Source organism: Pelodiscus sinensis, chromosome 11 (assembly GCF_049634645.1).
Source record: "Pelodiscus sinensis isolate JC-2024 chromosome 11, ASM4963464v1, whole genome shotgun sequence".
Lineage (NCBI taxonomy): Eukaryota > Metazoa > Chordata > Testudines > Trionychidae > Pelodiscus > Pelodiscus sinensis.
The window spans coordinates 11,035,100-11,053,973 of NC_134721.1; the positions used below are offsets into that span (position 1 = coordinate 11,035,100).

At 42.2% G+C, this 18,874-nt stretch overlaps 1 protein-coding gene across 2 annotated transcripts in view; it reads right to left on the reverse strand.

Annotated features, from left to right (window-relative positions):
* Positions 1-18,874, reverse strand: part of SHQ1 (SHQ1, H/ACA ribonucleoprotein assembly factor) — a 119,896-nt gene that overhangs the window by 100,744 nt on the left and 278 nt on the right. For both annotated transcript variants that reach the window (XM_075938646.1, XM_075938647.1), the window contains exons 2-7: positions 15,211-15,395; positions 12,903-12,967; positions 11,314-11,436; positions 9,486-9,649; positions 5,955-6,067; positions 4,361-4,491 (exon numbers count right to left, since the gene is read on the reverse strand). In XM_075938646.1, coding sequence (XP_075794761.1) covers positions 4,361-4,491; positions 5,955-6,067; positions 9,486-9,649; positions 11,314-11,436; positions 12,903-12,967; positions 15,211-15,395 — 781 coding nt within the window. The remainder of the gene's footprint in view (positions 1-4,360; positions 4,492-5,954; positions 6,068-9,485; positions 9,650-11,313; positions 11,437-12,902; positions 12,968-15,210; positions 15,396-18,874) is intronic.

Below are 18,874 nucleotides of genomic sequence, written 5' to 3' on the forward strand. Positions count from 1 at the left end.
ATGAGCCAGCGGGGGGGGGGGGGGGGGGGGCTGTGCGAGACCCGGGCCGGGCGTCGATGGGCCAGTGAGCCAGCGGGGGGAGCGGGTGCCAGTGCTGGCTGGATTTTACCACGGGAGGGGACAGGAGGGGAGGGGAGGGGGAGCAGGGAGCAGCGGCTGGTCCTTGTGCACCTGCCCCAGAATCGGGCCCAAGCTCGTGATCAGGGCTCCCGGGCGCTTCCAGAACAGACGCCCACGGTGCCGAGTCGGCTCCTGGCCCAGCTGTTCCCGAGCTCAGCGCTGCACCCGAGCGTCATGGCGAACAGCCCCAAACGCCCTTCCTCCCATGCGGCAAAGGCCCATGGTGCCGGGCAGGCAGGGGCTGGGGGGCCAGGAGGGCAGGGGCTGGGGGGCCGAGGGGGCAGGGGCTGGGGGGCCGAGGGGGCAGGGACTGGGTGGGCCAGGAGGGCAGGGGCTCGGGGGGACAAGGGGACAGGGGGGCCGGGAGGGCCAGGAGGGCAGGGGCTGGGGGGGACGAGGAGACAGGGGCTGGGGGGGACAAGGGGACAGGGGGGCTGAGAGGGTCAGGAGGGCAGGGGCCGGAAGGGCCAGGAGGGCAGGGGCTGGGGGGCCGGAGCTCCGGGCTCACGCGTCTAGACCCAGCCGGCGGCAGAGACGCGCTGAGCCCGCCTGCGAGCAGGAGGCTGACTCAAGTATAAGCCGAGGGGGGCATTTTTCAGCACAAAAACTGTGCTGAAAAACTCGGCTTATACTCGAGTATATACGGTAAGTCAACCTAAGTAAGCTGATGTACAGTCGCAGTAGCTATTAAATCCTTGTGCATGTCTACATTATGTTTCTTGCATCAGCGGTGTGCATCTCCAACTAACTGTGCTTGCATCAATGCAGACAGCAGTGCACTGTGGGCAGCTATCTCACTGGGCAACTCATCACTATCTAGCAGAGAGTGTGTTGAAAAGAGTATGCAATGCTTAACAGGAGCAAACAATTCGCACCAAGGTCCTGGGACAGAACTTTTAGACACGAGGCCACACTCCTGGGACTGTGTGCAAAGGTCGCCCAAGCCTTCTGGCGCAACAACTCTACAACAAGAGCTACACTGATGGTGGAGAAGTAAGCAGAGATTGTTGGGTAAAAGCAGGCAACACCAGACTGATTCCCAACTGATCGGTAGCAATCTGGACAAGGGAAATTCATTGTGAGAGTTACTGTGATGCAAATGTGCAGCACCATCAATTCCATCCTGCTACATAGGACTGTAATTCTGGGCAATATTCAGGACAGAGTGGATGGCTTTATAGCAACAGGGTTTGTGAATGGTGATGGGGCAACAGATGGCACACAAACCCCTATTTTGGTACCAGTCTTCCTTGTTAAAGAGTGTATCAACAGAAAGGGCTACTTTTCTATGGCACTGCAAGTCCGGTAGATCTCTGAGGACATTTTACGGACATCAGCAAAGCACGGTCAGAGAAGATGCATGATACATGCATCTTTAAAAACACAGGCCTGTTCAGAAAACTGTCAACAAGGACTTTCTTTCCAGACCAGAGGATTACAACTGGGAATGTTGAAATGCCTAAATGATCATGGGAAACCCAGCCTACGTCTTATTTCCATGGCTCATGAATTCATGTCTCAAGAACCTTAAAAGCAGGAAGGAGCACTTCCATCACAAGCTCAGCAAATACAGAATGAAAGTTGAATGTGCTTTTGGCTTCTTGAAAGGCATCTGGTGCGGTCTGCACATGAGATGAGACCTCAGTGAAAAAAAAATCCCCTGGTTATAGATGCCTGATGTGTGCTTTATAACATCTGTGAAGCGAAGTGGGAGACATTTCTGTGAAGGTGGAGGATGGAGGTGGAACAGCTGTGTTGATTTTTAACAACTAGATACCATGATTATACAAAGAACTCGACCCAACTATGTCTACCTCAATGCTCTGCCTCTCACAGAAGTAGAGTTATTTAATCAGCATTGCAGTGAGATACATTGGCAGGAGCAATATTTTAGTATAGATGCTTACACAGTTAGGTCAAAGTGAGCTGCCTTGCAATGACCTAACTCTATAAAGTAGACTAGGTCAGTTAACTAACCTTACTAGCTTTTACTGTTCTCTTCCAGATATGCCTTTATCTACCAAGTTATCTAGGTTATCATAAACATGTTGAGTCCCCAACTTATAGTTCCATTTCTCATCCATAATTTTGTGCATTTGATATTAATCTAGATTCTCTTTCACTTAATATCTTAGAAAAATAAAAATAAGTAAGCAACCACACAAGCCTCTCACCACTAAGAAATATAATATTGTTATTATTTGCTATATATGACCTACAGCAAAAGTTTCTCAAAGTAATTGAAAAAAGCACCAAGCCATCTCTTATTTTCAGGCAACACTACAATTGCTGTCACCCTGTATTCCACAAATCAAAACAGATTGCCATTATCTCACAAAAAAATCAAGGTCTGTCTTCACTCCCTATCCAGCCACTGGCACAAACTCAACATCTATTTTTACACTGTTGATAGTTACAACAAAAAAGTCATAAAACATTGACTAACATCTTTGAAGCAACAATTCACTCAGTTGGCATACAAACTCCCAAAAAAAAACACATTTAAAAAAAAACACCAGACAAAGGAGACTTTGATATTTTACTGGACTGACAAGGTAAGGGGCAAGAACTTTTAACACACATGCAAGCCCTTCTTTCAAAGGACTTACAAAGAAAATGCTAAATTAAAAAAAAAACATTGCCAAGAATGGAGATGCAGGCCCATTTTTAAAACCTCTTCAAGATGAAAAAAAATGATTAATTTACTCTTATGCCACAATAGATATTTAGAATTAAAGTATGATGTGGCTAACTCAAATTTCCACTCAGTCACTCATTCAAAGTGAAAGAAAGAAAGAAAGAAAGAAAGAAAGAAAGAAAGAAAGAAAGAAAGAAAGAAAGAAAGAAAGAAAGAAAGAAAGAAAGAAAGAAAGAAAGAAAGAAAGAAAGAAAGAAAGAAAGAAAGAAAGAAAGAAAGAAAGAAAGAAAGAAAGAAAGAAAGAAAGAAAGAAAGAAAGAAAGAAAGAAAGAAAGAAAGAAAGAAAGAAAGAAAGAAAGAAAGAAAGAAAGAAAGAAAGACTGCTACTTTTTTTTGTTTCCAAGTGTCTCTTACTTTCAATGTCTTTAGTCCACTGTGGCTCCAATTTACATGATGTGTGTGAACAATACCTCACTGCAATGGCTGTATAAAGATAAATCAAAGAATGCACAAGGGCTGTTGCAACACACACAGATTCTCTTCTATTTCCTATGTAAAAGCTCAGAACACAAGGAACTAGAACCTAGAAACACTAAGTAATATTTATACAGATGGAGCCCATGCTTGGACGAATTACCTATAATTTAATATGGCAAATGCTGCATTGCTGAGTCATCTAGGAGACAATAGAACAATCAAAGAACATGTATAAAGGTAACAGAATCAACTATAAATCCACCATACACAAAAAAAATCTCATACAGATACCCATTGATAGTACAGTCACAAGTTCATCCTTCTTCTGAAGCTGAAACACATCTGACAGGCTATAAAAAAAGGAAAGGAAAGAAGCCCCTAGGGCCCACAAAAATATATGTGGAATAACCACCTGTGAAACAAGTTTCTAAAGATGATTTATATATTGTATAGAAATACTGGTTGGTTTTAAGACAATTTTATGCAAATGATTCTGAACAATGAGACTTACAGCAGTGTCTGAATCAGTTACAAGAAGATACAAAAAATCAATGACTACTGTATTTTCGAAAAAGGAAATCTCTGTTATCAGAAAAGCAATGATTTATAAAAACCTGAAAAATGAGAGATACTAATAATACATGGGGCACTCCCACCTTCTAGCTAATGCAATGTCCAAACAAAGCCAGTTTTAATTTTAATTTAGATTTCATGATTGTCAATTGTTGAGAGGTTTCCATGAGGTCCTTAATATTTGTAGCGAAGTCTTAAAAGGAAGCTGCGTCTTCACAGACCACTGATGCATCTATTATAATCTTTGAGAACAGATGCATCTGTGTAGTTTGTTCAGAAGATATATTTGCATAGTAACAAATTGCACAAAACTCTCTTAGTTCATATATAAAAGGAGAAATGCCCAATATCTCCTATCCAAAAAAGACACTCAGCTCTTCCAAACCACCCATTATAATCATCCTTCAAATAAATAATGACAAAGGATGGTATTAATATGACATAATTGGCAATGGCTAGCTAGAACCATGACTTTTCATCTTCAAGACAGTTTTCTGGAACGTAATGTGGAACAGAAGCAATGAAAATTAAACAAAACGTATACACTCTTACCAAATGATGTCTGACTAACATGTTCCTGATTACTTTTTCCCTGAGAAGCCATCTTTTTTGCATAAGCGTCAACCCACCAGGGCTTGTACTTCAAAACATGCTGAATGACTTCATCTTCAAAGAGGTCAGCACTGCAGAAAGAGTCGCTCTGTTATTTATTTCAATGTATAGTAACATATATAAACCCACCAATCCCAGACTCTATAGAGGCATTTGCCCTACACTAAAAACACAATCATATTAAAAACAAACCCAACCAAAATCAGTTTCTGGCCCCAACATCAGAAAATAATTAACCAAAGATTAGATGAAAACCTAAACAATACACCTCCTTTTGCCTTCTTTTTAACAACCCCAAAGCATGTGGAAATAGATGCACAATGTAGCAAGTCCTGAAGGTTAGCAAATTTGGACTGTTTTGGACCAGTTAGGAGGAAATAGTTTCCAAAGCTGATAGCTCTTACTGACGTGCCAAGTCTCTGCCCAATTTCTGTGCTCATTCTCAGGACAAAGAGCTCATTAACAAGGGAATGGGATATGAGCAACAAACAGAAGGTGGCTTACACAAAAATGATATTACAGATCTCAGAGAAACACTCTAGAATTCATCTAAAAAGAGATGCTCATGGATCAGGATGGGCTGACTGCCACTGTCACTCAGGAGAAAACAAAGCTACGATGTCTACAGCCTAAAATGCTGGCAAGGATAGGTTACCCTGATGTTTGAGAGGCCAACTATGAAATAATATTCTGTAACTTGCAGCAGCACCAACCCTGCTTTCATGCAGACTGGCCTTTGAGTTTAAAGAGCAGCAAAGCAAGCCTGAAGTGTATGAGCCATGTCTTGTGTTATCACACCTGGGAATACTGTTTGAAGTTTAGTGTTATAAAACTAGGGATGTTAAATATGGATTAACTGAATAGTCACTTAACCTCATTAATTCTTATTTGTTACTCAACTATTCTGTAGACCCCATGGGTGGGACTGACAGCCAGTGTGCTCTAGCCCCACTCCCGAGGAGCCCCCTGCCACTCCACATTGCTGCCTCTGTATTAGAGGCAGCAGCACGGAGTGCCGGGGGGAGCTGGTCTGTGAGTGGAGCCAGTTTAAAAACCAGCTCCCCTCGCAGACCTGTGTCCCGGCATTAGGCAGCAGCACAGGGTGGCAGCAGCCTGTCTGGAGAGAGAGGTCTGAGCTCCCGGACCCAGTGTGAGCCGGAACTGAGCCAGGCTGCTTGCCTGCCTGGTTCCTAATACTCTTTAAATGCAGAGCCACAGCAGGAGAAGGTCCCAAACCTGACATAAGCCGGGCTGCTGGCCAGTCTATTAAAAAATTTACCGTGGAGGGTTTGGGGGGGAGGCAGGTGAAGAATGCGGGTAGTCGATAGCATTAACCAATAAGCTTTTGCTCATCGGTTAATCAGTTAATCGACAACACTATTACATCACTATATGAGACCAAGGCAAACAAAAAGTAAGCCCGTTTTTTTTTTTCCAAAAGAGATTATAAAATCCATCGTCTATTAGAGAGCAAAATATATTTATTTTAGCTGATGTAAATTCACTTGATCAGGAGAAATAAAGAAGTACCTACAGATAATGATCAGAATCAAATTTGGCAACCTCAGTCTCTAGTCGTTTCTGTCTACGTTTAGCTGCAGGCGTTAAGTCAGGATCCTTAACGTCAATAACGTCACTGAGTTCATCCTGGAAATGTGACAAGAAAAACAGTAAATGAGAGTTTAGAAGCAGTGCTGAACAGTTTACACTAGGGTGAGCTATAAGGATGATAGGAGCCACTACCAACTCTCCCTTACTGAAAAACAGGCCATAATTGCATAATTTGTTTTTATGCACAAATAGTGGAATTACATTTATTTTGTTTTTTAAGACATCAGCCTGAAGTGGAAACAGTAAACAAGGAAATAAAAAAGTTCTTCTCGGGATCCCCTATATGTTACAATTCTACTGTTTTTTTAATCAGAACATATCGGATGTTGAGTTCATTTTGCTTGTATTTTTAAAAAATGGCCAAATGCTGTCAGTGCTTAAAACACTATAAAATCTGCTTCTGCTCCTCTCTTGGTTACAAAAAAAGAGATGCATTCTTTTTCATTAATGCCTCAAACCTTCAATGCTTAATGAAAGCTACTGCTATCAAGGAGCACTTCTCAAACGCTGGGACAAAACCCTAAAGTGGGTCATGAGCCATTGTAGGCTACATCTAAACTACACCCCTTTGTCGGCAGAGAGATGTAAATTAGACGTATCGAAAGTGCAAATAAAGCTAGGATTTAAATATCCCATGCTTCATTTGCATAATGGTGGCCGCCGCTTTTTCCCGAAATGGGGCTTTTCGGAAAAAAACGGCAGTTTAGACAGGGCATTTTTGACAGAAATGCCCCGTTTTGAAAGATCCTGTACTCCTCAAAAAATGAAAAAAAGCGGTGGCCACCGCTATACAAATGAAGCGCAGGATATTTAAATCCTGGCTTCATTTGCACTTTCGATACGTGCACACCCAACAGAGGGGTGTAGTTTAGACATACCCTTAGTGGGGTCGCCAATGCTGGCTTAGGCTTGCTGAGGCCCGGGACCAAAGCTGAAGCCCGAGCCCCACCACCCAGCGCCCAAACGTGACAGCTTCAGCCAGACTTAGTTCACAGGCCTCCTGCCCGGGGCTGAAGCCTTTGGGTTTTAATTCTGGCCCCCTCTCCTGGGGGCATGTAGTAATATATTTTGTCATAAGGGGGTCACAGTGCAATGAAGTTTGAGAATCCCTGCAATAAAGATACAGACAACAATGAAGCATTATTGTTCTTGAAATTTTAGGGCCTCTCCTACAATATGCTGCATATCCCCAACTCCAATGACTTCAACAGTCCTGCCATCTCAAGTGCAGTGTGTTCATACACAAATTGACATTAATATTGAAGTGGGAAATCATCAGTTAATGCGGAATTTCACTGTAAATCACACATTGATAAGACAGTAATATGGGTATAATAAGCATTTCTGTAGGAATTCCATGGCAAAAGACCAATTACTATACATGCTATTAGAACATGAAAGCTTTCCTCCTTATATTACTTCACTTTTCTATTGTAAGACATAATTCACGCAGTAACCACATTATATGGTCTTGGTCTTACAGTTAGAGTTAATAGACCCAGCTAGTACTTCTACCTCTTGGTATCATGCACATAAACAAAACATTAGTAAATCATCTATAAATTACAACAATAATAAATGCTGCATATTTGTGATATCTGCATGTAATCCTTATTCTCTGAGGGCTTGGAATAAGTTAGAGATGAACACAGTCAAGAAACAACAAAACCATTTCATGTATAGTAGCGATGCAGATTTAAGCCTACAATTTAAGACCTGATTCCAGCAAATTGTTCCACACATGTAGATCCCTGTACCTGAGCAGATTCCACTGACTTTACAAAGTTTACCCAAGCAGAACAACTTGGAGGACCGGGGTCAAAGCAGGCATGTAAAACCCTGTTTAATTAGTTAACCGGTTAAATGATATGTTTAACCGGTTCACCATTTAAACAGGCTAGCGGGAGGTTGCTCCAGGCGGGATAGAGCACCCCTGCCTGTGGTATGCCTGGATCAGGCTGCTCCGGCCGGGCTGGTATGCCCACCCCTCACCTGCAGCAGGCGCTGTGGGACTGAAGCAGACACCTGCACTCAGTGGTGGGTGATGATTGATTCCAACCTATTCCAGAATTTAAACTGCCCTTATACTTACAAAGTTGTTTTCTAATATCTAATCCAAATCACCCTTGTTTAACATGAAGACAACTTCCGGCTTCATTTCAGTGGACATAAAGAATAGATGATCACCATATTCTCTATAGTAATCTTTAAGATATTTGAAGACTTACCAGATCCCCTCCCTCAATTTTCTTTTCTCAGGACTACACTGGGCAAGGTTTTGTAACCTTTCCATAAAAGTCAAAGGGGTAGCCAAGTTAGTCTGTAACAGGAAAAACTTAAAAAACAACAAACAGTCTGGTAGCACTTTAAAGACTAACAAAACATGTTGATGGTATCATGAGCTTTCGTGGGCACAGCCCTTCTTCTTGGTGTCATGAAGAACTGGGCTGTGCTCACCAAAGCTCACGATAGCATCAACATGTTTTGTTAGTCTTTAAAGTGCTACCAGACCATTTGTTGTTTTTTAAGTTTTTTCCATAAAAGTCAGGTTTTCTAAACCTTTTATCACTTTTGTAGCTCTTCTCTATACTCCCTCTAATGTGCTCACACCTTTTTTAAATTGTGAAACCCCAAATTGGACACAATGCTGAATGGAGTGGAGCAATGATATCCTGTGTCTTACCTATAGCGCTCTATGGGGGTATTAACAGGAATATCAGCCATTTTTGCAACTGTATCATATTGTCAGCTCAATTTGGGGATCAATTTGTGATCCACTACACCTTCCACATCCCTTTCAGCAGTACTACTGCCTATCCAATTATTCCCCATTTTGTAGTTGTGCAATTGATTTGTTCTTCTCAAAGTGCAGTACTCTTCTCATATTTACTAAATGTCACTGTATTGTTTTCAGATCAACTCTCCAATTTATCCAAGTTATTTTGAATTCTAATCTTGTCCTCCAAAGGGCTTGTAACACCTCCCAGCTTGGTGTCACCTATAAATTTAAAAAGCATACCCTCTACTCTAGTAACCAAGCCATTAGTGAAAACACAATAGTAGCAGAAACAGGAAGCAATGCCTGTGGAAACTCACTAGATATGTCCTGCCACTTTAACCACAAACCATGGAGAAGTACCTTTTGAGTATAGTCTTTCAACCTGTTATGTACCCACCTTACAATATTCTCATCTAGACCACATTTCATGAGTTTGCTTATGAGAATATTAGATCGGACTGTGTCAAAAACCTTACTAAATATCAAGATATACAATATCTTCTGCTTCCCACTTTCCCCTAGGTCAGTAACCCTGTCAAAGGAAGAAATTAGGTTGCTAAATTTACCACGTGAAACATTATTGCACTGACTTCACGTCCAGTTAAAATCAGAATGCCAGGCCATACCTAACACTAAAAGTGGCTGCTATAAAGTTTATAAAGAATAATAACACACCTGTAATCGTCGGAAAACTCCTGATTTTAAATTTCCAAACCCATAACAGCATTGTAAAGGTGAAGTGCTTTCTGTAGACTGATCATAAGGGGTCTGTTCAATTTCCCAGTCAAATTCTTCCTCTTCCTCTTCCTCTTCCTCCTCAGCTAGCTCAGCTGAGGTGCCTAGAAATGTTTTGTATCATACAAAGAAAAGGATCTCAAAGTTACACTTTGACTAAATTACCAGCTAATAAAAAGATTACTCTGAATCTATGAACCAGACTTTTTTTGCTTGACTAATGTTTTAAACAATTAGAAAAGCTGTTCTAGGATCTGAGCATCCTATAATTTCTACAGAAAGGAAGGAAAATGGAAGCTCAACAAAGGGTTTTGTAACATTAACAGATTTCTGCAATAGAAAAGTCTGTATTAATATATCTCCTGCTGGCTAGATTTCTTTTGTCTTCAAAATGGCAATATCGATCTTGGCAACAAATACAAATGATGGTTACAGAGTTCAATGCCATTTGTAAAAGCCATATAAACTACTGGAGGTGAATTTAGTAGTTGTACAAATAAGTATCATTTAGGTACCCAACGGATAAGTAGATATTCACTGTGTGAATATGTGTGGCCCAAATGCCTATATACAATGTAGATCCATATTCTTCTTAGCTAGTGAAAGCCTGTTGGTAAATTCTCAATGTCAATACACACATCAGGAGTGCAAAACACCAAGTGGTGATGTTAGTTCTGAGGAAATTCTAACATCACATGCATGTGCAGAATTCATGTCCCTCACAGAATTTTTGTTTTGGTCTGCAGAAAATACATTCTGGCAGAGAGGTGCTACAGTTGGGCTTTCACTGACCACGGGCTGCTGTGGCACCAGCTTCCCAGCTCCCACCCCTGAAGCATCAGGCCAGGCTCCCAGCTAGGGATGTAAAAGAGTAGTTGATTATTTGACTAGTCACATTTCCCCCCAGCACACTGCCTTTATATCAGAGGCAGAAAAGGAGGGGGAGAAAGAAGCAGGAGCCGGTGCTGGGAAGAGCCAGCTTAAAAGCCGGTTCCCCCTAGCACCATCTCTGCGGTGCATGGGGTGCAAGGGAGACAGACACACAGCAGTTCAGACACGGTGCGAGCCAGCTCTGCTCAGTCCCAAGTCGCAGAACTATCCCACTGCATCTCTGCCTTTAAAATGTATTAAGAGCCAGGTGGCTATTACTACATTTAAAAGGCAGAATCACAGTGGTCTTGGGAGCCAGAACGAGGTGGGACTACTCAGTCCCAGCTTGTGCCAGCTCCAAGAGCTACCCCCGCTGCAGCTCTGCAGAGCACTAATAGTGTAGTCAATACAAATTGTATCAACTATACAATTAGTCAAATGCCCACTCCTTAACATCCTTATTTCCCCCACCCCATCCCACCCCGGAATTGAGCCAGTCTCCCTCTTCCCCCCCACCTCTGCAGTGTGTGGGGACTCTCTGATCCTAAAACATCCATGGTCCATTGCTGAACCAGATAATCCTGGTTAATAGACATGCAACCTATACTATAATTTATAACGGACCAGATATTTTGGCATAAAAGCAGCAGGAGAATCTTAAAACGCTACACATCATACAAACTCTATGGGGGAACAAAATATTAATAAGTATTAGATATTTTGAAAGAATTCAAATATAATTCTTATAAAATACTTTCTCAAAGCATGTAAACATGTAATGCACATCATATAAGGGAAGTTTTCTTGCTTATAAATTCACCTCACAAACTCAAACAAAGAATCATACAAGTTAAAACTTTTAAAATATATTGTATTTACCAATGTCAAATAATCATACCTATCTCTTCCACTAATGGTTTAACTGATCTTGCTTTCTTCTGTGCTAACAGAGCTGTTAGCATGTCCAACCCATCAAAATACTGACCGGGAGTCTCTTTAGGCAGTTGAACTGTAAAAACACCTTGAAAGAAAAATTAGAATTTGGGTTAGATGTATAACCATTTAAAAGGAACAGTGTGTAAAACCAACATCCAACCATTTTTCCAAATTAAAGCTAAATATCTAGGAAGTTATTTGGGTGTATTTCATCCAGGATACATGCAACTAAAATTTTCAGTGTGTTCATCTCTATGCATTTTTAGAGTCAACCTGGCTATATATATATTCACAAAAATGAGATAATTTTTTCAAAAAAACGACAAAAGCTGCATCACTATCGTTTATGGTGTTATCTTGACATAGCTCATAATGAAAATAGATTAAGTACATTTTTATTTTTAAACCTTTTTCCCCTAATATAATCAACCATGAGATTAAAGAAAGACACATTGAATATTCTGATGAATATTTTGTGTCACGTATATAAACATCCCTTTGGAAGTAGCAGATTGTATCTTAATAAGCCAAGGTCTTAGTTACAAAACATATTCTTGTGGGGTTGTTTTGTTAATTGAATAAATTGTTGAACCAGATAGTTTACAATTTTAAACCCCAATGGTGCAGTCATTTTCACACTGGCAGATATTGTACTTACATCTGCACAAAGTCCCACAGCAATCAATGGGCAATGCACAGAGCTCAACACAGATCTAATTACTAAAGCCAGGCATTAAATGAGGGATAGGGAACTTTTTTGGGGTCTGGGGCCACTGACCCACAGGAAAAAAAAAATCAGTAAAGGATCACACACAAGAAGCAAAAAAACCCCAAAAAACCCTCACAAACGTGGCCCCCAACTAAGGAGAAAGACACTCCCCACATTCCCCTTGCTGACCGGAGCCTAGGGGGGCCAGCTTAGTAGGTTTGTGTGTGCTCCAGCCCTGCGGGGGGTGCGGTACAGGGGGGCTAGAGCACCAACACAGATTCCCCAAAGCTGGAGGGGCTCTGAGCCTCAGAGGCCAGACTCAGGGGCCCCGGGCCTGAGGTTCCCCAGCCCTGCATTAAATTGTGTAAGGGCTGGATGGGCTACTGATCTTGGTTCAGTGACTTATATCGTTATGTCACATTTGAAGAAACCATATACCCAGACCTTCCTTTAATAGGAACATTATGATCTATAGCCATGAAGAATTTATTCTTCAATAAAGAAAGCTCTATTATGAGAGCCCTGTCTCTCCTGGTTGGTCACACAATGTCCTTTCAGTATATGAACACCAGGATCTAGCTCTACATGTCAGATAGGAACACAGTATGGAAATGTTATTACCTTCCTTATTTTTAGCTAATATTTGTTTTGGTAAAATATGTAAAATAAAATACTCTGATCTACAGATTTTAAAATGTATCCAAAACCAGGAGGAATTCCAATTAAACATGCTTTGTTGAAACTAAACTAAAAATTCTGTATAATTACAATACAGAAAAAGGCACATTGGTAGAGCTCATGTCATGTTTTAATAATAAAAAAAGAACATTATTAACTAATACCTTTGTCCACATTGTAAGATGCTTTTTCTCTTCCATCTTCTACAATTCTTCCAGGAAGAGTTAGCCTATGGACAAAGATGACATGTCTTATCAAATGCCTGATTTTATCATTCAGACTAATAGCACAATCAAAAAAACTGTATGGCACATCCCGCAAGTAGTACAGGGGATTTAACTACATGACTCGCATTGATTTTAATGGAGATTATGCAGTTAAAGCCCTATGTTCTACTTTGAAAGTTTACCCCCATATATTAATGAAATAGATCAGCATATGAGAGAATTTGATGCTCCTGTTTTCCCATTACAGAGAAGACAGCCTCAACACTATATGAAACAGGTAAAGGATTTTGCTATATCAAGAAATGAAGAGAGATGACCCAAAAGGGAAAGAAAATCTAAAACAACAGAAGAATTTTTTAACTGATATACTACTGTCCACGCACCTAATCAACCCCATTTATGGTATATGAACATGTACAAGAGATAAGAACTGGTGCTTGATGTTTCCATACCAAGAGAAAGAAGGCCACATTAGGTGAGACCAACGGTCCGTGTAGCCCAGTATTGTGTCTTCCGAAGGTGGACAATGCCAGGTGCCGCAGAAGGAATGAACAGAATTGGTAACCAACAAGTGATCCACCCCGTCGCCCATTCCCAGCTTCTGACAAACAGAGGCTAGGGACACCATTTCTTCCCATTAAGAACGTAAAATCCCATTTAATTAGTTAACTAGTTAAATGATGTTTCCAGGGACAAGCGGGGGGGGGGGAGGGGGGGGAGGACGGCTGGTTCCCCCCAACCACAGAGAGGGGCTTCTCCAGCTGGGCGAGAGTGTCCCTATCTGCAGCAAGGCTGGGCCGGGCCTGCCATAGAGAAGGGATGTTCCAGCCAAGCTGGAGTGCCTCTGCCCCAGTGTGCCAGGCTGGGCCCAATGTGGATGAGGGCTGCTCTAGCCAGAGTAGAGCAGCCTCCTGACCACGGCTGGCCCCGCAGGGCTGGAGCAGCCGCCATTGGTTACCCTCCCAAAACCGAAACCCATTGGAGTCGTGCTGGCGTACCCTCTAAGCCACTCCTGACTCTGCCACTCAGATGGGCAGCCCCTAAGAGCTCCAGAGGCAGCCCTTAAATAAGCTGCTGTTTCTGGGCAGACCTAGGTCACTTGTCTGCCTGATTTTCCCACCAAAACACCAAAAGAGCCCTGAGGGGAGGAGAGAGAAGGGTGGCTAAGATGGAGCCCATGTTGTTGTGTGGACTTTTACAAAATGGCATACACATGTTATTGATTACTGGAACTTTCCCCCTACACCCTGCCCTAGGTAGGCTCTGCAGGGCTGGTGCAGCCCCCTGCCCTAGGCAGGCCCCACAGGGCTGGAGCAGCCCCCATTGGTTAACCATAACTAGTAAATCATTAACATCTCTACTGCCCATCCTGGTTAATAGCCATTGATGGACCTAAATTCATGGAGGATATCTAGTTTTTTTTTAATCCTGTTCCTGGTCAAGTTCTGGTCTTCACAACATCCTCTGGCAAGGAGTTCCACACACTGACTGTGCACTGTGTGAAGAAATACTTTCTTTTATTTTAAACCTGCTGCCTATACATTTCATTTGGTGACGCCTAGTTCTTGTGTTATGGGAACAAGTAAATAACTTTTCCTTATTTACTTTCTCCATACCAGTAATGATTTTATAGACCTCTATTGTATCCCCCCTTATTTGTCCCTTTTTCAAGCTGAGAAGTCCTAGTCTTATTAATCTCTCCTCATATGGCAGACTTTGCATACCCCTAATCATTTTTGTTGCCCTTTTCTGATTTTCTTTCCAGTGCCAAGATATCTTTTTTGAGAAAGTGACCACCTCTGCATGTAATATTCAAGATGTGGCCATACCATGAATTTATATAGAGGCAATAAAATGTTCTCTATTCCTTTTTCATGATTCTGAAAAAGGAAAGAGTCATTAAAATTAGAAGATACTAATACAGACCAAGGGTTGTCAAACTTTTCCAGTGTGGATGACCTCTTATTACTGAAATTGTTTCATGGACCTTCTATGCCATTCACGACTGCATTAGTTGTCCTACATGAAAAAGTAATACCTGTAAAGTATTTAAAATATTGTATCTTCTTTACATGTGATTTAGGAGCTGGAAACAAGAAGATAACCAGCACCATATAACCAGACAGCTCTCTGCAGACCACAGGATAGAAAATACAATGTTCTGTGAGACAAAGAAAAAATTCATTCTCTTTTCAGTATTTTTCGTTTATGAAGTTCAAGGTTTTAAAATCGCTACATTACTTGCCTGAGAAAGTAAGGCTTAGCATAAAATTTAAAATCCTTTCCCTCGAAATATATATCAAACTCAGAAACTCTGGCATAAGGTACACTGATTGTTATAGTCAGAAAATCTGGATCCTGGCTCAGTTCAAATGCTGGAGTTATCATGATGAATTCATCTGGACAAGCAACCACAATCCCTGATAAGTCCTATTGAAAAAAGGATAAAAAGAAAAAAAGATAGTCTTAATAAAAGAAAAGAGCTACAAAAACACCATGAAGCAAGAACATTTAAGCTTGGAGGTGAATGTGGTATCTCCTATACACCCATGAACAGAACACCTAAGAACAAAAGAACTGTTTACATTTTCATTTTCATTGTCAAGAATTGTAAAATGTAATACATTTGGTTCCTATTTATAGCGCTTTAATCAAGTCAAGAAGATTAAAATACTTATGGTGTTTAAGTATCAATCATATTCAGTATATAAACCTCACAGTGCTAAGTTCTGATTAATTAACTACTTCTAATAATCACGTTAATGGAGAAACAACAAAGAGTTTTTCATTTTAAAAAGAAAAGACATTCCAGCTATTTGTTGTTGGTCGGTTGGTTGGCTGTTTGCTTTTTTATACACTTATACAATGTGAAAAACCCTGAGCCCTAACCACTTCATGATTAAAACATGGTGGAAGTAGTACAGTCCATTACATATGAAGATGGTGGTAACTGACCAATTTATTGATGCTTCCACTATATAACTAATTATTATAATCAGACTTGGATATAATTCAATATACAATATAGGGATGTTAAAATTAGATTAATCGACTATTTGATTAGTTGTTAAGGGCGCATCCACTTGGAAATGTAGCAAGAGCCCACCCAGCTATTGCTACGTTTCAAAGAGCAGCATTCCACATCTGAAATGTAGAAGACCCCCAGCAGGGTCTCTTGTGCATCTCAAAGACTGAAATGCCCATGTGGAGCCTGGGGCCAGTGGGGAGCCTACCGCTGACCCCAGGCTTCATGTGGGGGCTTCCACTTTGAAATGTACAAGAGCCCTAGTAGGGACGCGTGTACATTTAAAAGGTGGAAGGCCGCCGCTGCGCCCCGCCTCCTCCCACGAAACTGGAGGAAATCGGCTTTTAAGCCGGCTTTTGCCAGTACCCTTCTCTTCCTCCCCTCACTCTTTGCTGCCACTTTCTGATAGCCCTGGAGGGGGCTCTTGTATATTTCAAAGGCAGAAGTGCACTTCTATTCCAAAGTTCAAAATTAGCATGCCCCTTCCGAAGAAGGGGCCAGTGTAGACGTAGCCCTGCAGACAAGAAAATACCATGGATCTGAATACATGCTAGATATTTCATTTCTCCTCTTTGCAACTTCCCTCACTTTAAATACCATATATTGCAGTATTTCTCAACCTTTTCTTTTAATAAAGTACTCCTTTTAAAAAAAAAAAATATAAGTACCCCTAGTACCTACAGTTTTTAGATACACAATTTTTTTTCTACCATTGCAGCACATTTATTTAAACAACTTAATCATAGCTGGGTGGGTGATGAAATTTTGAGGTGTAAAAAGTACAAAAATAATAAAGCGCTGTAAAACTGAAAACAAAAATTCAGTTTTCTCCAAATTTCAGTTGTGTTAATGTACTGCCCAGACTTCTCTCGAGTACCCCATGGCTACGTCTACACTGGCATGATTTTCCGAAAATGCTTTTAAAGGAAAGTTTTCCGTTAAAAGCATTTTCGGAAAAATCGTGTCTAGACTGGCAGGATGCTTTTCCGCAAAAACACTTTTTGCAGAAAAGCGTCCGTGGCCAATCTAGATGTGGTTTTTCGCAAAAAAGCCCCGATCACCATTTTCGCGATCGGGGCTTTTTTGCGGAAAACAGTACTATGCTGTCTACACTGGTCCTTTTGCGCAAAAGTCTTTCGGAAAAAGACTTATTCCCGAACAGGAGCAACATAGTATTTCCGGAAAAGCACTGATGATTTTACATGAGATCGTCAGTGCTTTTCCGGAAATTCAAGCGGCCAGTGTAGACAGCTGGAAAGTTTTTCCACAAAATCAGATGATTTTGCGGAAAAACTTGCCAGTCTAGACACAACCCATGAGTACTCGTACCACTGGTTGAGAAACACTGCTATATAATACCTGTCTGAGGAGTGCGTTAGCTCAAAGATAAGGATCCATCAGGTCTAGTTCATTTCCCACCAATGTAGGATTGGCTTCTACAATGAGTTTATTCTGTGCTTTGTCCAAGCAAGTTCAAAATCTGTAACACCACTGCGTTTCCAGTGCATTATGGTGAAATACTTCTGTACCTTATATGGGATGGGGTTCACACAGAGAAAAAGGCTTTTTTAAATTCTCACCCTTATCATTATGACATGATTTTTCAGTTTCCGCACTTAATTGACATAGTCAGTTGCTGGGATGCATTGTAAATGTGCTTTTAAATTAAAACCTTGGGTTTGCACACACAGAGAAGCCAGGCTACTTCAACTAGACCCTACAGTTGGAACTGTACAACCCCCATTGTGTGGATGCCACTACGCCACTATAGCTATTCCCCTATGTGAGACTAGGTATACCAGGACATGCAATTTTCTAAGTGTCATCTGCATCCATGCTAGTGGATGGGGTGAAGCTTCACTGGACTAAAGCCACTTCACAATTCTGTGATCACACCTCAGGGTTGTGCCTGTACAACATTATTATTCAAAGCAATGAGGGGAGTAAGGCAGCGAAATCCCCACCTTGCTGCTTCACACTAAAAATGGAATTTCCATTGGCTACTGGACAGGCACTTCCACATTCCTCCTCTGAAATGTACAAAAGCCCCAGTAGGGTCTCTTGTGTATTTCAAAGCCATAGAGCCCTGGGTCAGGAGGGGGTCTCCCCAGCTGACCCAGGTTCCACACAGCATTTCCAAGGGGCAGAGCCATGAAGCACTGCATCAGCTGAGGACTCCAGGTTCTGGGGAAATGCCACGTGGAACCGGGAGTCAGCTGGGGAGTCCCCATCTGACCCAGGGCTGCACAGCACTTGGGCATTTTAAAGAGGCAGCACCACACAGATGAGACGCATATCAGCTGTGCGGAGGCTGCCCCTTTGAAAGGCTGCCTTGAGGTTGCAAAGTGCAGCATGGCACAGCTGATCCACAGCTCAGCTATGCAGCCCTGCCGCTTTGCCACCTCCATATCAGAGAGGCATTAGGGGGGTGGGGGGGCAATCAACTATTCTAGGGACTATCGGATAAGCAAATGCTTATCAGCAGGGCTCGCCAAGTGACGGTGAGCCCCCCTCGCCAGCCGCACCGTTCTGCACATGCACCAATTGCTCTGCGCCGGCTCTGCCGGGTCATAATCTACTCAAGACGGTGACTAGATGACACGATTTGTGGAGCCCTGCTTGTCCGATAGTCGAGCAGCCCTTAACATCCTTACTTCACCCCGACGCCTCAAGGCTCCCCAGCGGGCGAGGAGCGGGAGCTGCGTGGGGGGGGGGCACCAAGCACGGGGCGGGTGCTGAGGGGGGAGACGGGACACGCGGCGGGGGGGGGGGGGGGTCTCAGCTCCCGCTGGTGTGTAGGGCCCCGGTGCACTGCAGGGAGGGGGGAGAAAGGGCAGGACGCTGATCACGGGGGGGGGGGCGGGGGGGGAGTCGAGTGGGCCTG